The 27,976-nt window shown below is 41.1% G+C and overlaps 1 protein-coding gene across 5 annotated transcripts; it reads right to left on the bottom strand.

The window, feature by feature from the left end:
- Positions 1 to 171: 171 nt before the first annotated feature.
- Positions 172 to 26,199, bottom strand: mybpc1 (myosin binding protein C1). 5 transcript variants are annotated; one of them, XM_041029974.1, is made up of 35 exons: positions 25,931 to 26,199; positions 21,542 to 21,568; positions 19,943 to 20,014; positions 18,657 to 18,872; positions 17,481 to 17,528; positions 15,710 to 15,751; positions 15,083 to 15,124; positions 14,193 to 14,303; positions 13,602 to 13,750; positions 13,373 to 13,490; positions 13,227 to 13,278; positions 12,481 to 12,537; positions 11,659 to 11,667; positions 9,649 to 9,815; positions 9,383 to 9,515; positions 8,178 to 8,186; positions 7,726 to 7,850; positions 7,504 to 7,609; positions 7,103 to 7,269; positions 6,836 to 7,001; positions 6,646 to 6,752; positions 6,421 to 6,557; positions 6,084 to 6,243; positions 5,886 to 5,990; positions 5,614 to 5,802; positions 4,895 to 5,029; positions 4,630 to 4,797; positions 4,445 to 4,533; positions 4,170 to 4,365; positions 3,870 to 4,009; positions 3,607 to 3,766; positions 3,044 to 3,180; positions 2,593 to 2,779; positions 1,398 to 1,436; positions 172 to 551 (listed from the first exon to the last, which is right to left on the bottom strand). In XM_041029974.1, exons 1-34 carry the CDS (start codon positions 25,950 to 25,952, stop codon positions 1,417 to 1,419), a joined length of 3,768 nt encoding a protein of 1,255 aa, XP_040885908.1. In that variant the 5' UTR covers positions 25,953 to 26,199; the 3' UTR covers positions 172 to 551; positions 1,398 to 1,416. The 5 variants fall into 5 exon arrangements, with proteins under 5 accessions (XP_040885908.1, XP_040885909.1, XP_040885910.1 ...); XM_041029975.1 differs by lacking the exon at positions 11,659 to 11,667; XM_041029976.1 differs by lacking the exon at positions 18,657 to 18,872.
- Positions 26,200 to 27,976: the final 1,777 nt, after the last annotated feature.

The following is a 27,976-nucleotide window of genomic DNA, read 5'->3' as shown; positions in this document are numbered from 1 at the left end:
CCAAACTTTTGTTTATACATTTCCTTTTCTCTTCTTTCAGACCCCAGAAATAATTGATCACCTTCAACAAGCACTCCCAACGAAAATCAACATGTAAATACTGTAGGTGTGTGTCACTGTTTGTGCTATATGTGCTTTGTATATGTTTTTTACACACTAGAACCAAAACATTGCTGACATGCATCTGAGCTGACATAGTCTTTCAAACACAAGAGGGTGACAAAGAAGTGAACTGGCTTTTTTTTTCCTATGGTAACAAGCTCCAAACCTGCACACAGCATGCCACACCACAGACCAGTACACCCTGGCCCACGCACTTCCATCCGTCTCACCATCCCTCCACCATCCCTCCATCCGCTTTCAGGTTGCTAACCTCAGTAGGTGAGACAAGAGAATCACTAGTGGCGGCAGATGTTTGCAAAGCTTAAGTGTCTCATTGCACTCTGTCAGATGTTACTTCTCCTGCTCGACAATCTTCGTCTCGTTCATGTACTTGTCAATCAGGTTAAGGGGCACTCCGCGTTGCATGAGTTCGTAGAAGGTGAACCCTCCTGAGGGACAAGAGGAAAATATTTTATAATATTGTTGGGAGGCACAGAGGCAGATGTGAAGAAGGAAGAACAGAATGAGGGAGAAGAGGAAGAAAGCTGGAGGCTGATCAAGCAAAATAGTTTAATAGTTTTGCTTGTTTGTTTGTTTGTTTCCTGGAGTGTTCTCAAAGCTGTTTTACTACCATCAAGACTTTGTTCTAATATTTTCCAGTGCAGTGCATTGAGGGATAATAGTGTCCATCAACCAAAAATCCAGATTAATGAATAATGTCTTTAGTCATCAACAACAAGCAAAAGACTACAATAGGAAAAAGTGCTGTCTTCACTAATCAGGCAGCTGCAAACACAGCATGGAAAATACTCAGTGTTAGTTTGCTTTGTTTGATCCAGTGTGATTTTATACAACAGCAGCCAAGAAAAAAACAACACTTAAATAGATGTATCTACACAGCATAAAGCTTAGTTTCAGCATATGCTGCTCTGGATTTCTTGGAAAAGGTTAGAAATTTCACAAACTTTTGTACTCTTTTTACTCACCTTTTCTGCAGCTCAAGTTACATGAGAGGTGGTCTTTAAATTCACACAATTTTAATTAATATATTCAATACAGGGTTGTTAAAGTCAGCCAACTAAGGGGATCTTGGAGAATCATTTAGCGAAAGCTGTCATGCAAATCTTGTTTCATTGTAGCTCGGTTTCACATGTTCTTTTTCTGGGTCCTGTTTTCTTGGGGCAGAAAAGCTGCTTCAGTCCCACCGACTGAGAAAATTGAGGTTACAAAGGCTGGCTGAAAGATGCATAATGAATGACATAAGCTTCATATGCCAAAACCATATGAAAGCTTACCTTATATGAGAACATACATTCACAATTCTTGAGTTTGGACTGGGGGAGAGAGAAGAGAAGAGGGGGTTAACAAAATGTTTACATGGAGTTATATGTGTGCACCAGGGAATACTGTTGAGTTATTACTGAGCTCTTTTATATGAAGAGTTAACTGTGTGTCATAAAGGAGACACTGGAATCTGTGGAGAATAGTTTAAGATGGAGACATTAAATAATACAACACAAAAACATCACAGCTCTATTTGTTATGCCTACTGAGGTGTGACTGGCGACAGACTGTGTGCTGGGGTGGTGTGTTGTGATGATGGACAAGATGGCTGGATGGACCGGACTGGACAGATTGTGTGAGAACACATGGGGGATAAACCTCTACATGTTGTGGTGATGGAGTCACCAGGTATTATGTGCACTACACACACATAAATGGATTATTATTATTTGTATCTGTTTTGAAAGTGGTGTCCAGGAGCCAAGTAGAGATTTACAAATCAAGTTAATGCTAAATTTATGAATGCTACTATAATAAAAAAAATAATTAAAGTCATAAAATAATAGTCTGCCTATATTTACTTATGATTGGCACTTAAGTTTAATATATCATTTGGCCTACTAAAGCTGTTATTTTGGATGTTATATTACAGCTCCTTATGCTTTACAGTAACATTCTGTTACTGATTTATACATTACCAAACTCTTTACTAAGACATGCCTTAAGTTTTAATGCTACAAACCGATTTAGGAAATCCCCAGTTTGAAACTAGCTTGAAGTCAGTTTGGGCTTAGGAAAGACATTACAGAAAACCTCAGTATTGAATTTACGAATAGCTGTTGCAACCCAGTCCAGATACTTACATGTCCACCGCCTATATGGTCAGTCCTTTGGTAGGCTGTAACACACATTCCAAACACTACAGTACCCCGGTGGAGTTGGTTTCCCAAAGTCGTCTTTGCTTCTTTACACTCTTTACAGATTGATGATTGTATTTATTAATTAATCACTGGTTTGCCTTTTTAATGCAGATGAATAAGAAAAGATCTTTAAAATGAGAAGAGGTACTTTAAAGTTTCAGAAAAGACATGACTAAGAAAACAGCAGAAAAGAAATGAAGACAGAAAACAAGAAGAGCTTTGGGAAAACAGACTCAGAAACAGCCTGAGGGAGGCACACAGTGCTGGCCTCCTTCTCCAGACTGACCTTTAACCTCCAGCTTGCAGTCCACTTGGGCCTCTCCCAAGTCATTGATGGCCTTGCAGGTGTATAGACCACCGTCATAGGGGCTGGGCTTCCTGATCTCCAGAGTACATACTCCCTGGTTGCTAAACATGCGGTAGCGTGGGTCGTCAACAATGACTATCTTGTTCTTCATCCAGATCACTTTGGGCTGCAGGCAGACACAGAGACGTCAGCAGCATGATGATATTAAGCCATAATACAGATTAGAGAAAGTGTATTGCCTGTATAACCCCTCAGTTTTAATACTAGAATCTATTTAGCCTTAAATTTCTTAGCCATAGAATATAAGCCTCTTCACTTGGACATAAAAGATAATAGCTGCTATACTACAAGATGATCAACTTGTATATTTACCTGAGTATAATGTGTGGCCTACACATACACCATTTTTACCTGCTGTTCTCCCACCTACCCTTGGGTTGGCACGGACACTACAGTTGAGAGTAGCATTGTAGCCAGCGATGGCAAAAGTGTTGATCAGCGGCTGTGTGAACTTTGGCGCCTCCTTGAAGTCGTGATCGAAGTACTCTGGCGTTTTCATCTGCGTACCTGTTGGGGGAAGGGTAAAGGAATGGGGTTGTGCATGATACTGGCGCTGAGCGGTATCATGTGGGGAATTCCCTATGTGATGAGGGAAAGACAATGTTTCTTTATTTATCATCAACTGAGACAGAGACACCAACGTTTAAGGGCCTGTCAGTCATTGCCCGACCCCTGTGAGATCTGAAAGTGAGACAGGCTCACTTTAGGGTGGAAAACACAACTGACAGTACCTTTAAGAAAACAGCTGTGGAAAAAGCTTTATTAACATTTCGACATGTGTGATTTCTTCCAGAGTTTTCAGTTTGGAAGAATTTTCCCCCATCAGAAATTAGTAGTTTTTGAAGTCAGTAAGAACGATTTTTTCACATTTCTCACCCCTTTATACACACAAACTCACACACTTTCACTCGCTAATATGACTGTCAGTTGTACCTTCTTTGACGATCAGGGCACTTTTTTTGGTTTGGGTGGCCGCTTCGCTCAGGCCACACATATTCTCTGAGAAGATCCTGAAGAAGTACTCGTTCCCAACCACCAGCTCTGTGATGGTGATGCAGGTGCGATGGTAGTGCTCAATGCATGTGAACCATTCCTGAAAAGCAGAGTAAAGAATGTGATGTAAAGTCTGCAGAGGCATGCTGTATATTTAGCATGTTTCTCGTGCAGCTTAAGAAAAGTATAAGCCCATCTTCTACCATTGTCTTCTTGTCTGCTTTTTGAATGGTGTATCCTGTTATTGGGGCATTGCCACTGTCTTTCGGAGGAGTCCAGACCAGAGCCACATTTCCTCCCCATACATCTTCAATTGTCACACACTGGGGGGGTCCAGGTAGATCTAACATTCAGTAAAAAGATAATGAACTGACAGTTTGGTCTTGAAAAATTCCAGATAAGCACTGTTAAAGACAATGTTGTGAGCATAGATTATCATTAGATTATATGTATGTGACTATGACAATAATTTTATTTAACAACAGCATGGCCCATTTGCTCACCTACGATTTGTATGTCAATAATAGCTGTGTCCACATGGTTTTCAACCTGCACTGTCATCTCATACTTCCCAGAGTGGCTGCGTTCTGCTTTACGGATGAAGATGATGCTGTCGCAGTCTGTGTTACGGATGCTTACGTGGGATGGCTCTATGGGCTCTCCATCCTTCAGCCAGATGACTTTCGGCCTGGGTTTGCCCTACAGACGTCACGCAGAGCGGCATGAGTTAAGTATTCTGCTCAGAGATTTGTAACACCAGTGGAGATGGGAGATTTACCATAAATGGCACCACGAGGTTGACTGCTTCTCCGACTTTGCGGGTGTATGTCTGCTTCAAGTGTCGGGGGACGCGGATCTTGGGTGGTTCTGAGGAAGAGATAGACCAGAAGGTGCATTATTGAGGAATGACTCTAGATGTCTTTTATGTCTATATCAGTGTTTGATTCAAGAAACTGAGCTCACCAATAACCTCTTTGACCAGGACAGAGTGCTGAAGGGTCCGTGGAGCACTTGCTCCAGCAGCATTGATGGCCTTGACTCGAACTAAGATTTTACACCCTGGGGTCAGCCCAGTGATGGTGTACTTGGTTTTCTCTGTCAGTTCTTTGTTGGATATTACCCAGTCATCAGCTGTAGGAAAAAAAAACATGTTTACCACCAGAAATCACCAGAGCTTTAAAAGGCAGACAGTCTGTAGGGGTCTTTAGTGGATTTGAAGTTAACTCACTTCCTTCTATGCAGTACTCCACTAGGTATCCGTCCAGACCAGCAGCTCCGATGGTTTCTGGAGGGCGCCACTTTACAGTCACGGTGGTGTCGGTGACATCGTCCACAACCAGCATAGTGGGCTCACTGGTCACAGCTGAGAGCAGATGGAAGTTTCAGAGATCAGAAGTGTCATAGTTATCCATTTGATTTCCAACAGTGGAGATGGAAAAGATCAGAAAGCATCCATTTTGACAAGTCATGAGCACATGAGCAAGGCGCCTCTCTATCTGAGTGGTATGCTATCAATCTCCCTGTCAGCTCTCATTAGTCTCTGCTCTTGCCGTCTATTCTTGTATCCTGAATCATACTTAACTCCTATTGAACCCTCTGACAGACCTGATCTCCTAAACCTCTAATCCGCAGATGATTTGGCAGCCATTATAAAGACATATTTAATATCCTCTAAAGCTCCTGCATGTCCAGTGGAGGTCACAGTCAGAATGCTTGGGATGGTGGGGTATGGGGAGGAACAGCTGCGTTGCCGGGGGTACCAAGGGCAGATCGCACATGCACTATAATAGACCCACATTTTGAAATTTCGTCCATAATTAGGAGATGGTTGTTAGATAAACTGAAGCCTTATGTAAGGGTGTAATACTTTCCTGGACAGATTATTGACAGTAACAGCTCAAAGGCCAGCGTTTAGGCTGTTAAGTGAAGACATTTGGGGCTACTCACCAAGGGGAGTAAAGGGTTTAGATGGTTCACTGGGCTTGGACACACCAATAGCATTGACTGCAAAGATCCGCACTTCATAGGGCACTCCTTCAATCATCTTTTTGGGTTCGAATGATGTTTCTTTGATTAGGTCAAAGTTCAGTCTCATCCATCTGGAGCTCTGTTTCTTTTTTCTCTCAATGAAGTAACCTTTAAGGGATGGTCAGAGGGCTTGACATTTAAAACCAACACAGGCATTTAAACTGTGGTAATAAATAAGATGCAATATTTACCTAATATTGGGGAGCCCCCGTCATATTTTGGTGGTTCCCATGTCATAGAGCACCAATCACCACCCACCGTTGGTACCAAGGGAGCCTCTGGAGGGTCAGGAATGTCTGCAGACATCGGAGGTTCATATTAAGGATTTGAGAAACTCATTTACAGTTCTCTCTGTGGTCCTTTGATTTAAGTATTTTGTGATCACTCACCTACAACCTTGATTTTGACACTGGCTGTGGCCTCACCAGCCTCATTCTGCAGGACAATTTTGTAGTTCCCAGTGTCCTCCCTTTCTGTGACCTCAATTGTCAAGCTGGTCTGATCACCGTATGTTTCAGCTCGGACACGGTGGCCTGACTCAAGAATGACCTGAGACAAAAGAGACAGAAATAACATGTTTTCTAAGCCTTTAAAATTAACTAAAATAGAAGGCTTGGTGTGAGAGACAGGGTAGGGATGTCGGACAGTGTGAAATTGGTCTTTTGGGATTTGTTGATACTAAAAAAAGAAAAGAACTCCAGCTTTATCTTTAACATCAAAGCTCACCCGTTCTCCCTTCATCCACACCACTCTAGGTGCTGGTTCTCCACTGATGGGGATCTCTAAGCGGAGTTTGTTTCCTGCTACAACTGTCACAGTGTTGTCTGGGAAGTTCAGGCTGTCCAAGTGCACCCTTGGAGGGTCTGCAAAAATGAAATCAGATCATGAAAAGATAGAAAACATATAGAAAGATTTAAAAAGCTATAATCCAGTGAAGAATATTTTGTGTACCAATGATGTGAATTTTGGCAGAGAGGCTCTGTGAATATCCCTCTGGTACGAAAGTGTAATCTCCTGCATCGTGAAGAGAGCTGGTCTCAATTTCAAGTCGGTGGACCCTGAAAAACCAAAATGATGTTACTTATGAGCTGTTTTAATCTGCTTTTGATTTGACTGACTGAGTTTGACAGAGAGGACGTACTTATTTCTGTGTATAATATTGATGCGGTCATTGGGCTGGATCAGCTGTCCATTCCTGTACCAACGGCCTGGCACATTGCCCGGGTAGATCTCACAGTGCAGTTTGATTGGTTGACCCAGCATCACTGTCATATCCTGCAGGTCCTGGTAGATCTTCAGTGGTTTCACTGAAGAAAAGCACAAAGGAAGTAAAGAGCAGAGCACATTATTGATGCAAATTTCCTTGAAAAACATGCAAGCAGTGAAAAAAAGGCAAGATGCTACATACAGTCAACCTGTATGTGAGCCTCAGAAGTGCCACCAGTGGCCATGATGGAGTACGTCCCGGTGTCCTCTCTGGAGGCATCATCAATCACCAAGAAGTGTTTGGTTCCCTCACACTTAACTCGGTATCTGGAGCGCACTCCTGTTGGAACCTCAACACCATTCTTCATCCTGAAGGAGGAAGAAGAATTTTAAGTACTCACATATACTCACACGTCAGGGATAAAACTTACAGAAGCTAGACGAGTTCCTACAGAGTTCTTTTCTCTTTTAATTTGCTATAAAACGCATTGTAAAGGCTAAAAGATACTCCCAATCATCATAGCAAAAGTCTCATATGTTGACAATACTAAGTATGTGTTAGTTTACTCATAGCATTTTCAAATGCATTTTCTAGAGTCTTACCATTTGACTTGAGCACCTTCCTCTGACACCTCGCACTCCAGCTCAATCCTCTCATTCACTGTGGTCTTCACAGGCTCAATACCTTTAACTATCTTTACTGGCAGCTCTATAAGACAAGAGAGGAAGAAAGAACTGAAGTCATATTGATTGGCTAGTTTAAGTACAATTTTTTCAGACATTTAATTATCAAGTTACAAAAATCTGAACATTTAATCGAGATACCTTTGACAAACAGCTCTGTGGTGCACTTCTCGTCTCCTGCAGCCACAGAATAGGCCGCGTCATCATTCATGGTGCAGTTGTTGATGACCATAATCCTTTGTGTGCCCTTATGCTCAAAAATATACCTAAACAGAACGTCCATTAGTTACATCTCTGGTCACCTAAAGAAATGTTGGCTATGTACAGTTTAAGGCAATATGGCGGTAGTCCTAAAACAGGAATGGATATTATTCCAAGATATTAAGTGAAAGAGAGGTTACAGTGGCTACAGAAACCAAAAATTATTCTAAAAAACACAATACAATAGTGTGTACAAAATTGCATTGCCATTATTCAGTCAGCATGCATGAATCGCACTGCACAAACCCAGAAATCAGACTAGACAAATGAGACAGGATTATGCCAAAACTCTGACATGGAGAAATGAAAACTGACTGTATGGATGGACTTACTTCCTTTGACTAAAGGTCAGCAGTGGAGCCAGAATGCAGCCACAGAGAGGAAGGAGCACCATAATATTACAGACAGATAGACAGACAGACAAAGACAGAGAGACATCATGCCTGGAGGGGTACAGTATGTGGTCAACAATAGTGTTAAAACAAGTAAGAGGATCAAAAGAAAGAAACAGACAGTGTTTCATAATGAGGCCTTCAGAACAGGGAGCCCTGGAGAAAATGCCACAGGAGACCAAAACCAGAAAACAGCAATAACCTCCCAGATGGCTTTAACTTTGCATGGCTTTGAACAGAACTTTAAGTTAATCTATGTCTGGCCCAGGAAGATTAGCCACACTCTATTTGCTATTCAAGAATTTCAACTTTTTTCTCGTCACTCACTTTGGCTAGTATTATGAGTCCTCACATTTAATCAATAACTGCTCTGAAAAGATACTTGCAAAATATCAAACTACTTATTTCCACATAATCAGTTACTTACTTATTAACTCAATTAATTACTCCTATTCTTTCAGCCACAGTAGATTTGAAAAACTAAATCATGGCACCTATATGATATGTAGATTGTCGTTGTTAAGTACATGATCTTTATTAACATTTACTCTGTTTTAGCATTTGTTACATCTGTTTCAAAGCCATACTTGGTTAAAGACCTGTGAAGGAGGTACCACCTTTTTCCTGTACAGAGGAGGACATATACAGTAGTTAATGGCAACAGTTGACATCATACACTGCATTTACACCCAAATGTAGCTCTGGGGCCATTTGTTATTTACGGCCTCGTGATCCCAATGTATGTGACTGTATGGAAACTGATAAGAGCCACATTAGAGTCGAGAGAATGTTATTTGTTCACTGGGCATCAGCTGGCAATGGTTCACAGTGTGGTAGAATAAAAAGAGTGATTTAAAACCGTGAAGCTAATATAAGTTACCACCTCTTACCAAGCCACTGTTATGTTATGACTTTGAGCTTAAGGAAATTAGACCAAAGACTGAAAAAATCTGTGGATAAAACATGTGAACCATTGTGCTTTTGAGTGGTAACGAAATGAAAACACATAATAAAAAATCAGTAAAAGAAATACGTTGCCACAAATGAAAGGCATTTTTTTAATTAAAAAAAATGGTTTTCATTTGTGTAGTGATGAAAGGGAGAAGACATAGAAGATACACAGATAAGAGAAGGTCATTGCATACTTAGGAGTGGGCCTGATTTCCTGCCCGTTCTTGTACCACTTCAGTTCAACAGTGGGGTCGGCCAGATCGACCACCAAGCGGATCTTTCCACCTTTATCCACCTGGTAGGCGGGTTCCAGCTTCTTTGCAAAAGCTTTGAAAAGACAAAATAAATGTCCCAAAAAAGTCAGTGAATTCCTTTCAAGATCAACGAGGTCAATATTCCTGAATTAATACTGATATTCATCTGTTGAGTTCTGCTTCAGCGTAAACACTGATTCATTTACCTTCGCTCTTCTTCTCCTCTTTTGGGATCTTCTTCATCCTCCGCAGCAGACCCCTCAGATCCGTGATGCCATACATAAAGGCGATCTTCTCATACTCGTCTGGCCGGGCGTTCTTCAGGATCTCCCACACATCCACCTCTGGTGTGTCATCCTGCTGTTTCGGCTCCCTAGTGGTGCCGTATATGAAGGAACGATGTAAGTACAAGTCATAGGCTGGTGTTTGCAACGTGTCCTGAGGAACTACTCATTAACCTCTAGGATAAGGGGCATAGAAGCACTGGTGAAGGTAGGAGATTTCCATTTGGTTTTCAGAGACACAAAGCTTTACTTCATTGTTTTTTTTTTCCTGAAATACTTTTGTTCTATTATGAAGTTCTTCTATTGCCCTGCAGAGTGTTCCTCAGGACATGTCACACAAAGGGATGGGCATGGTGAGCTGTCTACCTGTGTGTTAACATTGGCTCTGGAGTCACATGTTAACGGTGACAGGGTAGCAGCACTATTAATACATAACACAGAGGTGTTCTCTCATTTGTTTAGAAGTTGTTGTGGGTTAATTGTGTCTGCATGTTTTTTTTGTTTTTTTTAATGAACATCTGTCCCCTAGGATTTCAGTGTTAAAGATAGGCCCGTACAGTGCTTCATAAATTAGTGGAGCTGCTTGACAGGAAGGTTAAAATAATCCATGATAATGTCTTCTTTAAACAGAGACACAGACCTAACCAGACTATCTTTAACGAACACTTCAGTGAGAGATAATGATGAAAATTAACACTCTGAATGCAAAGGCTTGTAGTGAATAAATATACAGATGAATCCTTCCTTCAAAGTTAAACAATAATAAAGACAGCCACAGAAATTTGAGTGGTACTCTATATAAAAAAGGCTACATTCATTAAAATGATGATGAGGTTTTTTACTGTAGAATGTAAAACCCCAGGCTGCTAAAAAACCTCAACTTCCCAGGGAAGAGTACAGCAGACATGACCTGTGTCCTCAGTAAACGAGAATTAAAGAATTTTGGGTTTGGACACTGTTACATGACTTCAGAATAAAACTGGGACATACAACTATTTTATCAGTGTTGCAGGATTAAAGTAGCACACAGGAGCAGACACAGATCAATGAAGGAGAGTTTTCGTTCTAGTGAATGTGTCATTCAACACACTGTTATGGTTGACTTTTTTGCGTAATAAAATGTTGATATGCAGCATGCAGGGACTTAGAGGAAACCTGCAGAAAAGATTTTTAATTAGGGATTTTAGGGATTTAATACCTTTCCTGTTGCTCTTCTGAACTGGCCCATCCCTTTGTTTATTGTTGATTTGAGTGATCACTTCAGAGATGCTCTGACACTGTTAGATGATGGATGTGTCTATAGGAGTTGTTAGTGGAGATGTTAGGAGATGTTGTCCTTTGACATGAATGTATCCATTAGTTTATATAAAGAACATTCAGTCAGTCCGTTCTTTCACAGACATTTTCCCAAATGTCCGAAAGATTGGAGGTGAATTGTAGCATAAAGTATTATTCCATTCTTTGCTTGTATTTCTCATCTGTTTATTTTCAGGCAATTATGAAGAAGGCCAAAATAAACATGGTGGTATTTGCCTTATATTTCTAAATTGAAATAAAACGACAATGTAGCGATAACACTATTTTACAGCATCATTTCTCTGTGGCTCACTAGCACATCATTAATGATCCAAAACGGTGCTCTTTGCCTCATAAAGGTGGCGTTTTGACCTCATGGCTTGATGTAGAGCTCGGAGGTGATGTAAACACCTCAGAGAGTTTATGAGGCAAGGCCCATTTCCATCATTACTGATTGCTGACAGAGCAGTTAGGAATGCTGCCTTCAAATGAAGTGTTACCGTACTACAGTAGGCCAACACTCTTGCTCGTCCAATTCCTAAAGCTACATGTCATGCTGGGGACTCTACAGGATTACAGTACTCACCCGCAGTAAGGTCTAATCGTTTTAAAACCTATGGTTTTCTCTTTACTAACCTCTGATTTCTGAATATGTAGGGGAGAAGAAGAGACAAGCCCAAAATAAATGTAGAATTTCGCCTAGGTCTGTTTGTACTCACACTTAAATGTTGCACTGTATCATCTCAAATATGCATATGGTATCGTGGTGTTCACTTTGAGCCACCACAGTAGCTTCGCTATAGCACAGAGGTTTTCAAACTGTGAGGCGCACCTCCCATGGGGAGAGTTGGAGGTGGGGTGTGGGTTTTGGGGGGGGGGGGGGGGGGGGGGGGGATTGAGGTGTTTAGAAACTTTTAGTGCACTATTGCTGCAATTTATGTCAAAATTTTCACTCCTGTAAAATCTGACCGCAGTTATGTATGAATTAATTATGAATTAACATCCAGCAATCGCCTTACAAATCATAGAAAAAAAGAAGCTCCTTAAAACTCCAGCCTGAAATTCATAATGCCAATTTGCCAAAATGTAAAAATAATAATAATAATAAAAACAGGGCTTCCGTTATAGCTCACAGCTAACTTGCTGACGTGAGGTTGTGATTTTCCCTCAAGTCAAAGTTGAGTCAAGGAATATTAATAGGGCTGACAAAATTAACAAGGGTGTTGGAAATGGGAGGGGTGAAGGTGTCTCAGGTTTATCTGAGGAGGGGCCCACAATGTCAGACTTTGAAAACCCCTGGTATAGCATAGTATATCATATGTGGACATGTATTTGTAGCCTAATACAAACCAAATTTATAAAAGATTTGAAAGAAAGAGAAAAGAAGCGCATCCAAAAAAGGGGCTTAAAAATACTGAAAGGGCAAAAATCCACTCGGGGTTGGGATGTGATTCTCACCTATGTTTAAGGAGACCACTAAAGTCAAGCTCCCCTGCATCTTCTTGTCCTTCACTGCTGTTGTTAACAAGGAGAGATTAATAAAGATTTAATCAGCGATGAAACAGTTACAGGCACTAGAAAACAATGCTAAAAGAGCAACACAAAGCAAAGACTCTGACAATCGTTGCGTTAGCTCCCAGCTAACACGATTGGTGCTTACACAAAATCCCCTTTTTTGCCTTTTCTGGATGAAAGCTTGAAATAAGGTCCTTTGTGTAAGACAAATCAAGAGCTTTCCCAGGCAATATTGCCACAATGTTTCTGCAATGTTGAGGCAACATTACTGAGCAGCAACATCATGATGATGCAATGAAACTGGGATGCTTTGCGTTGCTTTCCAGACACATTGTTTGGAGGATTTAAAATGCAAGAGTTGGCCTTTAACTACACATCGAGTCAGCTGGTTGATTTGTAATTACCTTTAAGAAGGTTAATGACATTATTACAACCATCTGGTCACACTTCTATGTAATACAGTATTATTACTTGAAGGTGAAGTGTTCACAGTTGTGCCTCGTGGAACAGCACTTTTTCTTTTCTTGATGATTCAGGAGTATTTATGAGTATAAATAATTTGTTAGAGATCCTATTGTCTGTAATAGTTTGTTCAGTTGAAGAGGGACAAAAAGGAAATACTGTTGAAATTTGAAATCAAAATGGTTGCTGTTGACTTCTTGTAGTTGCATCACATTCTTTTTTATTACCTTCTTTTGAAAGCTGATCGAATATCAATATTCTGTGAGCCCTGTTCAGCTTCTGTGAGACAGTAACAACACGTTAGTCTGCATTTTGTGCTATTTTTTTCATATATGTGAAGATGAATATAATGTACTTTGTTGCTTTGACAAACCTTTAACTTCCAAGTCAAAGGAACAGCTGTCAAACTTGTCCTTGTAGGTGACTTCGCACCTGTAATTCCCAGCATAGTTCTCTTTGGCCTTGATGATGTGCATCTCAAATGTGTGGATCTGGCAGGGGGGTGATACATAGGAGCTGGTATAGTCGAACCATTTGCATGTAATGTGGTGCTCACAAGCTCATGATGGGGGGATGGGGATGGGTGCCTTGCTGTACAGTACCTTGGTGAATCGGTCAAAGGTCTCTTTCAGCTGTAAGTGTTTCCCTGTTTTGCTGGCCAGATCCATCCATTTTCCTTTGAACCACTTGATAGTGGGTTTGCGGAGGAGATCTTTGGCCTCCACTTTGGCAACAAAGGTGATGTCTCCACCTTTGGACACAGAAAGTACACTATGACCAATCTAAATTTTGAAAGATGAAATCACTCAATCTTCCTCCTACAGATGCAATGTTAAATTCATAAGCAATAAAATGCACCATTGATCAATTGAACACACACAACAGTCTTACTTGCTTAGGGTGGCTAATGCTAGCAGACTTGTTTTTTCAAAATTGTTCAGAAACTGAATCCGTTTGCTGACTTATGGCGTCTCTGCTTGTGCTACTTGTGCTACTCTTGCACTATATTTTAGTGGTCATTGTTCAGCAAAAGTTGAAAAGGCTGCTTTAAGGCTTATCAGTAGGAGGAAGAATACAGCAGATATTCTATCTGTTCACTACCTTGTGACGACGGCTTATCAGTGTGTGGAATTCCCTCTGTGTTTTCCCTTCGAATTTCCTCGTTAAAAGCTATTTGCTGTGCTGTCACTCACCCACAGGGACGGTGCCGCTTTGAGGTTTCTCAATCAGCAGGATGGACAGTGGTGGGGTGTCAATGGGCTTGTCCAGTTCCTCTGGGGCCTGGCCCTCTCCCAGAGACCACACTGGTCAGTTAGGAGAAACACATACTGTGCATGACACACAGATCTCCGTTGCCGTTGTGTAAAGATAATACAGTAAGGAATTCATACACCCACCTTTCACTTTTCTTCTGAAAGTTTTAGTCTTAACAGTGTATAGTTACGGAGACAGACAGAAAGACTAAAAGACACACGTTTTCTCTCTTTCAGCGGCCACACCTCATACAGCAGCAGAATTTAAGCTCTTTGCAACATGGAAAGCATGAAGCAGACAATATGAAACACAGAAAGGGTGCCTAATTTCCCTTACAGGCCAAGTGTAAGGGACATTTTCAGCAAAATATGAGGGACTATGAAAACTTGTGTAGAAAGTCTTCATTTTCCTGATGCTCCACTCTTCTGTGCGGTCCTGGAGGTCTGAATGTGGATGAACCACACTGTTATAGTTGTTATGCAGATCTCATGGATGCTGTTAACGTTGTCTGGGCCATTGACAAAATTTTTGTCTATCAAATGCTGTGACCCTTTTTTTGAGAGAGCTTTAATTTTCCAAATCCCCCATTGTGCCCTGCATGCGGCAAGGAGGACAGGAGTTGGGGCAATAACATGGAAAACAGTCTTTTTCATATTGCACTGCATAGTCTTTAGACCAATGAACCTGGAAAACTGTTGAGCGAGGTTTTATTTGACCAGCTATGTAGGGAAAAAGAAAACCGATTTCTTGATATAAATTCTTCTTGGAGTGTATGAAAAAAATGAACATAATTACTATAAGAGTCTTTTTTCGACTGCCACTTTATTACCTGAGTCTTTTCTCCCCATGGCTGGCACAGGGACGCTATCATCTAAACAAAGACAGAGAGAAATTTACAGCATATTGTAAAGAATAGTACTGTAAAGTCCACTGAAGCAAGCACACACTCATAAAAGTAAAATCAACAAGCAATTAAAGATTTGCAAGCATTGTCCCGAGGAATTCTGAACCAAAAGTCTATTCTAAAAATCTATTCTATGCTCTTCTTTTGCTTTCAGATTATATTTTGAATTTTGATCCATTTCTGATTGCTGATTGAAAGTGAAAAATCTGGATATGACTGATCAGAATTCCAGATGTATTCACATAAATGGCAATTTATGCGTACAGAAAACAAAAATAATCACATCATTAAGATTACTGAAATTAAGATTAAAAGTTAATAAAACAGCATCCGTCCATTAATGGGTGTATATTAATATGTTAGCAAGGAAATTTCTGAACATCTTCACTCCCTTCTGTTGAAAAGCTAACTTCCAGGCACACCAAAACCTCTAGAAATAAACATGTCTCCAACATGTTTCCTAAATTCAGACAGAGGGTCATTGGGATTTAGAGTAAGCTACTGGTTCTGTTGGTGCTAAAATGGTGGTAGGATTTAACAGAGGGATCTTACTAGGCAGCTCAACTGAGAGTTTCTTGAGTGAATTGGCATCCTCTGTGAAGAAAGCACAGTTATCATTGAAATTAATCAGGATAAACTCAACTACTTTAGATGGATTGATGAGCGTTGTGTCTACATCAGCCTGGGTTTGATTAGATTTCTGTTGAAAAGCTTAAGAAAGTGGCTACATACTGATAATGTTGTAAGTTAAACTAATGTACATTTGCCAAACCAATGACACAATCCTCATCCTTGAAGCCTCTTGTAAAACTGTTAACAGTAGATCATAAATTTCATTTTACAAATATTAAATATTGTTTTTTTTTTTTTTTTTTTTTGGTTGTTTTTTTTTTTTTTTTTTTACAAAACAATCCAATAATGTTTATTCATTATTTCTGTTTTCTAGCAGTCTTTAACGGACACGACCTTAAGACCTGGGGCATTGTGGGTTAAATGCTGCAGATTGACAGAAGAGGGGCGTCCGTGAATGAGAGTCATCACGTCATGGATGTAAAGAGAGGGACTGCTGTGTAAAACTGTTGACAGGACACCTAGAACTGCAAATAAGGTTGGTTTTTACTTTTTCTATTGTAGATATTTAATCCATGTTCACCCAATCCAAAGTCGATTTGACGAGTAGGGGAAACACCAATGCAGACACCATATCCCATAAATCAAAGCCTATATTGTGGCAAAGGGTTTCAAATAACTGGTTGGTTTGGCAAGTGAACTATAAATCTGATTTACTTCTCCACCATACGCAGCCACTTTATTAAGCTTTTTAATGGGATCGTCTCTGAGATAGACCCAAATGATGACATATAAATAAGAGACAGTGGTTAACATATAGGCAAAGTAACATATGATACTCAGATATTTTGGTAAATGTACTTATTTGCTGACTTAAGACTAAATGCAGAGCTGATTCTGAACACAGAGATGAAACTGATATTGATATTAAGAAAGCAAGTAAGTAAATTTCCAAAATGCAGGAGTATTTTACAAAAAAGAAAAAAAAGGTCTAAATAAATGAAGTGTATCAACAGAAAAGGGAATACCCCTCAATGCTCTCCTCATGGCCCAGAACAATTTGAGACATGGATTTAATACCTGAGGGGATTCATACAATGTTTGAATTTTCAGTACTGTCAAAATGTTCTGAGACACAGAAACAGCATAAACAAAAGCTAAAATTCAGAGGCATTCTCTTTTAATAGATACACAAGATTTTCTATATATATTAAAATATTAACCATTAATGTGCATTTTATTAATATGCATATACACAAAAAAGCATCCATGTATTTATTTTATATGTGTAATATATACATGTGAGATATCACGGTCACATACACACCTTTATTTTAGATAAATAAATAAAGGTTGATGTGCTTGTAGGAATTATTCTGTGGCTGTTTGTATGTAGAAGTCACGCATTTACTGCATGTATGTCAGCGCACAGACATACATCAGAATATGTACAGATTAGACATGAACATCCGTACAAAAGAAATAGATGTACCATTTCAGCTGTTGAAGACTAAAACACTAGCCACAAACCCCATGTTTTATTTGGCTATTTTAATTTCTAGTGGGACAAAAATATAATCCCACAATATAACAACACACTGGTATTTTATCCTTCCCCTCGAAAATTTCAAAGCACTTTGAGGTTAATAGCCGTTGATTTGAGCCGAACCTGTGCCGAGAACTGCTCTGCAACCGTCCTCAAAGAGTAAGGTGAAGAGGAATAAATTAAGAAGTGGTTGTCATGGGTACCAACCTGCTTGGGGTGTTGGGGATGGGGTAGTGGCTGCATCACCATCATCATCTGCAATAAAGGCGTCATTGACAAATAGACCCACCTATCAAAAAGCTCCAAGTCCATCACTGGCAGGCCAACAAGACACAAGACTGGCAGGCCAACAAGGCCGTCGGTCACATGCGAGACAAGACTTTGAGTGGATCATGACATGCAGCTGAGACCAAAATGAGACCAAAATATCAACCAACAATTTGGCTTGTGTCCTTTGAGAACATAGCTACTGTATGTATGAGAGATGAAACAGTGCGATCATAACTGTGTGAAAAGCTTTGTGCTAGTTGTAGTCACTGCCACAAGCTTCTCAGGCTGCCATAACAAAAGCACAAGCTCTCTACACACCAGGGTAACTTCAAAGAATTTGTTTTTCCACCCAAGCTGTATTTTCTCTGCCTCCGCACAGTGAAGATCAATTCAGCTGACGAGACTACGCAAACAAAACTGATAGAAGGAAACCAGCTGACTGCCTTGTGAACACTATATTTAGGGTTTGTGTGTTTGCTTGTTTTCTGTTGCCTTGTTGTTCTGCCTATACATTCATTTTTTTCTGGATTTTAGAATAATGAATTGAGCTTGATGACTCACCTTGCGCACAAATTGCATCCCCTTCAGTTTGCCACTTCAGGATTAAATCAGTACTTCATCTATTAGTCTGTATTTATTAGTCTATATTAGTCTTTATTTCTTTAAAAAAAATCTGAAATCTTAGACACTGCACCAACTATTACTGTGCCACTGCATCATGAAGAATAGGAATACATTCACGAAGAATACATATTTTTTATTTCTTTGAAGTCTGCATGCTGTTAAAGCCAAGTTAGAATCAGGGCATTGTTTTAAAAACAATTTATAAATCAATGCATGGCTCCAGTCAGTGAGAGCAAAGTCCATAGCATTCTTATAAGGGAGGTAGAGGTAATGTATTAGCTTTCTACTGCAAGTAAATCTAGGTTTTAGATCATGTAAGATAAAAAAGGGCAGTTTTGCCAAGCTGCCGAGCCATGTAGTGTGCAACTGAAATAACTCATAAGACTTTTGTGGCTTGTTTCAGTAGGATTTGATTTGCTAGAGGGGTAAAAACATGCACTTTGACTAGGAGAGACGAGGGACTGATTCATATTTAAGAGGAATACTTACCAGGCGGTGGGGGAGAGCAAGAGCCCTCTTCCTTTACAGCAGAGTTAGCGGACTCTGTTTGCTCTTTCACCCCAACCCCACCAGGCTGTGGTTGGTTTGAACCATTCTCAGTGGGACTCGGCTCTTGAGCCACCACAGCCTGTAATGGCTCAGGCTCTGGGGGCTCTGGTTTCTTCCCATCAGTCTCTACTGGCTCTTTCCCCTCTGCTACCGCCTCTGTACAGCAGACAAAGCGCCAGGCTGGAGCAGCAAGCATCGAGCACAAACACTGGCAGCCTTGCAAGACAAAGCTTGCTCAAGTGAGGTGGGTATAAATAACTAATGACCAGATAGACACAGTCCTCAAAAGGTCAAATTTGTCAACCAAAATCAAGTTATCAAATTCAGGAACCACTAACCAAAATAAAATAAATAAAAAGAAATTATTGAAGCAAAAGTATAGAATGCCATGGTGTCTCATGGTGTTGCGATTGGGTATCACAATGGCTTATTTATCTGGTCATAGCATATTTATACTGTGATCATGGAGGCATGGATTTACTGACTTGCACAGACTACAGAAAAAATCTTGACTGTATCATTCCATTTATTATATATTATATACAAAATCTACAAAAGTCAAGAAAAGTTTAATGCCCATCACAAGTTTCTAGATCAGAAGTTGACATCTTGAAATTGCTTGCAACTGAGCAAAACCCAAAGATTTTTAATTTATTGTCATATAAGACCGAGAAAACTAATTAATTTCACATGAGAAACTTGAATGACAGATGTATTTTAATTATTGAGTAATTGAGTGATTATTTCTACTCTAAAGCTTTTAGTTACTTTTGTCCATATTGTTTTTTGACTGTGTCAACAAAGTCAGTAACACCCAACTTCCTCATTCCCTCCACTGAATGCCTCCTGTGTGATGACTCTATATGTCATACAGTCACAGATACAATAACAGCCCACAGCATTAGTTAGTGACAGCACCAAAGAACCAAGGCAAGTCCATGTAGAGCAGTGCAGGCATGTGGATATGTGCACAGTAAGTGGGGTGGCTTACTCAGAGCTGCCCTAATAAACTTTTTGTGTAAACATACAGTGTATTGAACAATCATACCTCCACAAGAAAAGTGCAGTTTCAGGCCTCTCACGGTGAATTAAGTAAAAAAAAAAAATTGTGATGGCACACACCAAACAAACACGTGATGTGAGTGTGATGTGCACAAAGAATAAAACATTCTGGGACAAGTGGGGGTGGGGGGGGGGGGGGGGGGGGGGGCATCAGGTTTACCCACCTGGGGGTGGAGAAACCTCCAGGGAAATCTCAGGTAGGGGCGGGGCACCGTTACTGTCTGGGGCAACACTTTCTGAGCATGTGACAGATATAGTGGTGGATGGAACAGCTGCTTTTTAAAAAGCACAAAGCTTCAGCATCTGCAGTGCCTCTCTCAGTCTCGCACTCAAGCAAACACACACAGTCACAATCAAACAGACATAGAAACACACAAATGTGTACTAACACACACATCTACATCCACCCTCCTCCCTGCATGTCGGCATTCACACTTTATCACACTGTTGTATTTTTTTTTTCCAGACCATCCTCACACTTTATACATACACATGACACACACAGAAAAAAACCTGTCATAGATTGTATTGTATTGTTGACTTTTCAATGTAAAGTGTACTGTTAATATGTCAAGATTAGAGGTTTGCAAACGTCGTTGAGATTCGTAGTTGATGTGCACATTAATAAAACACACTAACACACTTCTATCAGTACTTCTATCAGGCTCGATCGTACTTTGTCCTTCCGTCAAGGTGTTGTGGTGGTACCTGTTGATTGTTGCAGCACCAGCGCAACACTAGCTGGAAGTGTCATGCTTTGTCAGGCAGTACTGTGCATTCATTTTATATTATATATTATTATATTACTATTACCCATAGTAACAGTGTTAGATTCTCTCACTTTGAAGTACAGAGTTCTTGCATTGGCAACGAGAGGGATTGCACTGAAAGATTACTTGAAATACAAGTTGCCACTACATGTATCTGTCCAGTACTGGGCAGATACACATCATGAGTTTACTCGCTGGGGAATGTGATTACCTTTTTCAGTAAATTGTTTTATAGGGACTGCAGTTTTAAATTAAGTAATTGCATGACTTAGTAATGCCTGTAATGCTCCACTACTAAAACTTTTTGCTGGCTCAGCTTATTCAGTGAAAGTGTCATTTATTATTTGTCTGACAAGTTTTCCTGGGAACGTTTTTAATTAGACCCTAAAAAGCAGAGCTGCCCCCCTCCCCCCCGACCATGCTAGAGCCTCAAGATGCTGCAGCTCCAAGGTCAAAGCCTAGCGCCGGCAAAAAGCCAGCTGCATGCCAGCACCTTGCTCACATGGGAGGGCGGGGGTGTCAGCTGAATCAACAGAGAGGGATCAGCTGGCCGGCAAGAGGAATGTCAGAGATGCTGACAGCTCGGTCGTCGCCACAGATCACTCCGGAGCACAGCAGCACATCCATACTGCCGACTATTGGCTCCACATTTACGCTCCTATGTGGCTGTGTTTGCACATTCACGCCAGGTTCAAGTCTGTGGTCGTCATGTTACATGTGAAGACGTGTTCAGATTTGCCCCGTGCCTGCTGCTTCTTAGTGCAAACAAGGGCTGGTGTTTGATGTACACACGTTGACTCAGGTATTCTCTAGTGAAAGTGCAAGACTTGGTTCCCTCACTTTGTCCTTCTTTAACTTGTAAAAATACCCATGATTTTAAGCTAAATATTGATATACTGAGTATGTCTGCTCAGATGCATATACTGTGCAGCGGTAATCTGCTAGACTGTGAGGTGACAGGGGGAGATTAGATGTCTATCGCTGTCCACTCACCTTCTGGCTGGCCGTTTGGCGTCTCATCTGAAGGAAGAAAAACAAAAGACATCAGTGCCAAACAAGTCAGAAAGATCTGTTGAAGTATGGTTCTAATGCAAACAGCATAATCACTCAAAAATGTCTTTCCGTTTGTGCACATTGACTGATTTTATTGATATCTATCCACAACTAAGCCATATCATCTTTGTTCTAGATGACTGGCTCCTCATGCGTAGACACCATGTAGTCTTAGCTGATTATGATGGAGCCCCCTGTGACACACCATTTGTTTGCCCTCTGCCTCGTCTAGACTTATGAAACTAATGATGGGAGGCAGCAACAGAAACATGTTTGGATACGACAGTCAAAACGTGTAATAGGACTCAATGCAGGGCCTCAGCAGATCAAAGCATCCATACAGCCCCTGGCATGCAATGACGGGTTAAAAAATTAACCCCTTTTGTTAATAGTGGGTTAGTGGAACATAGAGCCGTGAGAGATTGTCTAGTACACATTGGGGCTTCAGACCCTACACATGAGGCCGCTGTAGCTTACTTGCAGGTTAAAGAGTTTGCAAAACTAACTATGCATTTGAAAATGAGGTTACCAGATTCACTGAACTAATTAGAATGATTGATGAAAATGTGGTTTGTCCCACCCTAACAGGTACAACAAAGCCAATAGCAGAGTCCAGGAGATGACAGTTACACAAGCCACAGAGACCTGAGAAGAAGCCAGATCATCCAAAGTAAGTGAAATCAACTGTGTTGGTTTACTGCAGGTGTGCAGGGCCTTTAAAGTTACGGAACAATGGTGGTCATGGTTAAAATAAACCAACACTGACTGACAGTAGGAAAGCAAACAGCCGTCATGTCTGGTCTGATCGGGTACAACACATGTATCTAGAGTTGTGGATGTGAGCAATCACTAAATCAGATCAGTCATTCTGTGTCAGTGCTTCAGTCACTCGTTAATTTGGAGTTAAGCATGTGTGAAAAGAAGAGGAATTGGGAAAAAAGATGTAGGCAGAGGAATTAGCTTCAAATTTGCAGTGAGGAGAGTTGGCAGCTCTGTTCGAACATGTCAGGCTGAATTCTTCAGGGATGCCTTTGTGCTTATGACTCTTTGAGTAATTCCCTTAGAATTGTCTGTACCAGCAGTCTCCAGACATTTAACCTTTTATTTTATGACATTTTAAATTTTGTGCAAATTGTTAATTAAACAAAAACACAGAGAAAGGTCATTACGCAGGGATTTAGGAGCAGTTGCCCTTTAGTTGTTTAAACAGAACGGCAGTGAAAGTTACATTTCGTCCTGTATTTTTAAACCTTGTCTTTCTGTGGTTTAAGGGGGATAGGTCAAAAGTCATCTTTTCCATGGCGCAGGGGCAGTTAACAGTGTCTGAAAAGATTAATCTGAGAAAAACAAAACATCAGTACTCAAAGCCAGTGTCCCACTTTTTCCATGTAGTTCCTCGCAGACTTTACGAACAATACCAGCCTGATTTGTCTTTGAAGTCCTTTTAAATAACAGAACCAATACTCTGAGACTAATTTTAGAGCCTTTGGCTTTAGAAAAATATTTCTTCTCTTCATTAAGACTTTGAAGCCACTCTAAGAATACTGCAACCCTAACTCCTTGTATGTCCACTGACTATGCACCATTTTTACCAGCCATTTTCTCCCATCGCTTCTTAGCTTCTGATATCCCTCCGTTTGTAATGATTCCCTCTGAGCATTCCTTGTCAAAATTAGCTGCACTCCCACCTCACTTCAAAACAATGTGTCGCTGGCCACTGGGCAACAATCCTGCAGGGTCACATCATGCACCCGAGAATGAGCCTCGCTCGCTCTCTGTCTCAACATCATTGAGATAATGAGAGTGGAGAAAGGTTTTGTTTTACCTCTGAGGACTCCCAGTGCAGCTGACAGGGCTGCAGGTATTTTCAGCTGTTGCCCCTGCTGGCGTGCAGACAGAAGGGCTCATACGGGCTCCGACACGAGCCAAACTGCCGGCAGCTTCATTTTTCCAAATATAGACCTTTATTACTTTAATGAAGATTAGCTTACATTAATGATAGTGTGTTTGCCCACATTGTGATTCTGTATTTTACTTTGAGTCCTTGTTCACTGTAATTCTGGTTAGATGGGCATTAAAATGTGAAACTTTTATGAGCCTTTAAGTGTCTGTATTCAGGGTGAGAGCTGTACTTGGGTGGAAATTAGGTGCTGACAGGCCTTCCCCCTGTATTTTACCTCAGGTTTGATTTATGAGGTGGTATACTGTAACACAAAGCAACCGTGTGCGAGGACAGAGCCCAGGGAGAGTGATGGACCTTGGTGACAGTAAATCTCATGAGGTGAAGACATGGGCTTCACCATGGCTGAAACCCAAAACGTTGTTACAGCGAGGACAGTACTGTAAGACCTCTGGGCACAAGGGCAGAGGTTTGATCGGGAGGTGGCTGACCTCTGAGTGATCCATCCTTAACGGAGGGTGGCAGGGAGATGTCTGTTTTGGTGTGCGGCACAGGAGAGGAGGGGTTAGGAGGCTGTGAAGGGAGATGGCAGGGAACAAGGGATGGGGATTAAAAGTGCACTCATTCTGAACTATTCCAGGGACAAGAATCCCGGTCCCAAGAGATCCGTGGGCGACTCAGCCAGTCCGTCATCTCTGGTTCTGACTTTTTAAAGGCTTGAAAGTGTGGTGTCTAAAACAACAGCTCTGGCCTCCTCCTCCTCAGCTGTTCAGACTCATTTAAAGAACAATACTTTTCTACCCTCATTTATCTGCTGCTCTGGACTATGCAGCTATTTATGGGTAGTGTTTAGAGCAGACTGGAATCTGCTGCCTCTATTTCCCCACAGCTTTGTCTCTGAGGGGATCAGAGATGTTTATGGCAGTGGATGAACACAGCGGGGGCAACTGCGCTGTGAACAATCGACAGTACAAAGGTACATATTGATCGAGGTCAAGCTGGTTTCCTCTGGCTGTCACAAATTCCTACACTTTCTTGACCATGAATGACACAACTAGAGACAGGGCAGAAGTGTAGACAGTTTTGAGTGGGACTTTGGAGCGTGCAGCTCGTTTTTAGCAAGTTTAAAGTTGTCGAATCACATCTTCCTGAATGTATACGTCAGTGAAATAGCTTCAATAAACCCAGTCTCAAAAATGCAATCTCCACTCTCCAAAAGGCAGCAGAGAGTCCATTTAGTCAAGTCAAATCTTTTTTTTTTTTTTTTGATAGATGACCTAAAATTACAAATCACAAATTTTCCTCAAAGGCCTTTGGACCTTAGACCTGCAATTGGGTTAAGAAAAAAAGTTTCTAGAGAGGGTATATAAAAAGGAAGAAATCTCGGGGAGAGAAACAAAGGAGGGATTTCTATTCCAGGATGGACAGACAAGGAATAGATAATGTGTGCCAAATCAATGGTGCTCTAGAGGATAATGGGTTTATAAAACCCTTACATCAGCTCTCATCAGGAAAGCTTCCAAGAGCCAAACAAAATGTGCCATTTCCTCTACATGGGCATGTCTGGGGGCATCGGCAGACCCCAAAGAGCAGAGCTAATAGGGAAGGCAGGAGTAATACCATATCATAATGACAGACAAGAGAGGATTAAAAGGGAATGTTGATGGACATGATGGTGCAGATGAGTGGTGTTGCAGTGTGGAGGATGTGAGGGTGGGACAGGGGATGGGTTAAGATGCTGTGTGTGGATGAATATGGACTTGAATTGTGAGTGGAGGGCAGGCCTGAGGGGCTCCAACTTGGCTTTTCCTCCGATCAACCCTCAGGGAGACAACTGCAATCAGGTTATTATTTATCCTCTTAAGGCCCAACCCTTGCTTAGTTCATCCAAATTGCATCATCCTTCATGGGGCTTCGCTTGTGTCTGGCTCGGCACTCATCAACATTCCTCCGCTGTGCTTCATCCTCGTGTCTTTCTCCAACTGCATCACCCAGAACAGTCCAGTGTGCCAGCCCCCAGCAACAATAGTATCTCTTCATAAACCTCAAATATTCTCTTGCCCCCCAGGATGGTAGGAACATGTATGCATCAGTAATACAATACCGCCGTCAAAGTCACTTTGAGGATTCTATGAACAAGTTGGCAGGGGAGCCATAAAGTGATGGGGCTCCCTGCAGCAAGTATCAACTGAATGATCCATTTAATCTCTAACTAAATAAATAAATATAGTCTGCGTTAAATATAAACAAACTTACACAGAAATGTTTTAGTTCAGCAAGGCAATCATAAAAAAATGTGTTTATGTTGTGTTAAAACTGCATTTTTGCTTGAAAATTAATTATAACATGCAGCACAGTAGTTCTGTTTTAGATCTCATTTCTATGAAGCTGTTACATGCTAATCCCATCCTCAATATCAACACTCCTACCTTTCTTTGTGGGCTCTGGCATCTTGAGCCGCGTCCCAAGAAAAGCGTCAAGGAGTCAAAAGGTGCACGTAGGTAGATACCTTCAGAGAAGAGTGACTCTATGGACAGCCAGGTAACGCGTGGGAGCCTTCTCAGTCCAGGAGGGAGAGATATGATGATGATGTTAAGACAGTGGCAGAAAAAACCTCTGGGATCCCTCAGACCAGAGTGATGGGAGATGAGGAGGGCACAGGGATACGGTTTGGAAATCTCAGTGGGGGAGGAGAGAGGACCAGTGACAGATCCAGGAGGGACAGGCTTTCAGGCCTTATATAGAGAGGTGGCACGCTCCTCCTCTCTGTAAAGGACAGTGGAGGTCTGTCTTAAACCTACTGTAGCATCACTGTCCCCCTGCCCACTGGCTGCTGTGCCAGCTTTTAGGAAGAGCAGCAACATATCTCATGAAAAGGCCACCGTTGTAGTGTGAGTGCCAGCATAGAGGGTTTGTAGGTTATTATATGTAGGCTCAAATTCCCATTGGATTATACTGTAACTTGCTCCACATATTTCTACTGTTTACCTCACGATCATCGCATCAAAAGATAAAATAGTTGCCGCCAAAATGAGTTGTAAAATCCTGTCAAAGATTATTATAAACTGCTGCACAATGTTTTTGGCATCGAGCTGTTGATGATGTAAATCTTAAACACTGAGTCATGAAGATGCAGTTTGATCTTTAAAAAGGCTAAAAAAAATAAGAACATAAATAAATAATCTATTGGGGGAACTATTTGTGGCTGCAGATTTGGTGTACTAGCAAGTATTTGGAGCTGCTGTGTGTGGGATCTTCTCAAAATAAACTACTGTGCCCACGTTTATTGTAATCGAAGGAACGTGCTGCTACTCTGTACACTGTACAGTATACAGTGTATTTCTGTCATATTTTGAGCAATGCTACCTTTTACTTCAGATCTGACAAAAATTGTAAAAAAAAGGCTGCGCTATTAAGGCTGAAATCGGTTAAAGTGGCCTGAATCTAAGACTAGATTTGTTATCAGTACTTCCAGTTTACATCCAGGGCTGCCAGTGGGGCACCAGGCGTGATTGTTGTTGTTATTGCGCTACAGAAGTAGGTGAAGAGGGAGGAGAATGTGAAATCATATGGTGGGTTATAAAAGGAAAAGGTGTCGTCATTGTCACAGGTCTGAGGCTGATGTAATACTCTCCGACAATCCCGTGTTATGCTCCGATGATATACAACATACTCAGAGAAACTTTGGATAATGAAAGAAAAGTTTGAGATGACATGCAGCAATGCCAGATATCAGTTTAATCCGGGGGGCATGCTGTCCAAGAACAGCAGGCTTTCCGACTTGGCAAATAAATACCAGGGAGATGCCTTGGTGGTGGTTATATGGCCTATACTTAGAAAGCTGTCATAAACCTTGACATTTGACATGTGTATCTGACATGAAAATAGGGTTTCATTGTGATTGTGTGTCATCAAAGTGGCTACTTTGGGCCTAATTAATCTTTTTAGCACATCCAACTGAAGCGACAAATTAAGCGTGGCCTCTAATAAGGTCGTGAAGATTAAACAACAAGGTTGAAAGCTGCTGGATTTACGAGCAAAAACAAGCCAGGTGTTTATTTTAAACCAACACACTGAAGCTTATCCACGTGTGCAGTACTAACACCCCTCCAGAGAACCTAACAGTATCATAAAAACTTGAGCATTTTAATGATCTCAGTGTGCAAGCTCACTTAAAACATGCACAATTAATTCCTCAGACAGCCCAAACAGGACAGTCAAGACGAGTCACAGCTCTATTCTGGGGCCTCGGATGCTGTCTGTGAGCAGGAATGCATCTTTTTTTGCTTTCAGAAATTTACCATAATTTCGCAGACAATACAGGAAGATCCATGACATGAGTCTCTGCAACTACATAATAAGATCTGTACGGCCAGCTCTAATGTGGAAGCCTTCAATTAAGAAAATACTCTTTCCTTAAAAGACTGTTTTCATAATTCAGTTCAGAGTATGTGGCCTTGGGACCAGACACCCAT

This window comes from Toxotes jaculatrix, chromosome 22 (assembly GCF_017976425.1).
Source record: "Toxotes jaculatrix isolate fToxJac2 chromosome 22, fToxJac2.pri, whole genome shotgun sequence".
Taxonomy (NCBI): Eukaryota; Metazoa; Chordata; class Actinopteri; family Toxotidae; genus Toxotes; species Toxotes jaculatrix.
The sequence above is the reverse complement of the archived record's forward strand: the minus strand, read 5'-3'. Positions and strand labels throughout refer to the sequence as shown.

Bases quoted from the DNA above. Each gene is read 5' to 3' on its own strand.
- mybpc1 (XM_041029974.1), bottom strand. From the start codon at position 25,952: ATGCCAGAGCCCACAAAGAAAG. The intron at 6,558-6,645 runs GTACACAAAATA...TCATTTTTGCAG, and splicing joins TGCCAAAATTCACATCATTG to ACCCTCCAAGGGTGCACTTG. The intron at 6,244-6,420 runs GTGAGCTTTGAT...CTTTTGTCTCAG, and splicing joins TGTGGATGAAGGGAGAACGG to GTCATTCTTGAGTCAGGCCA.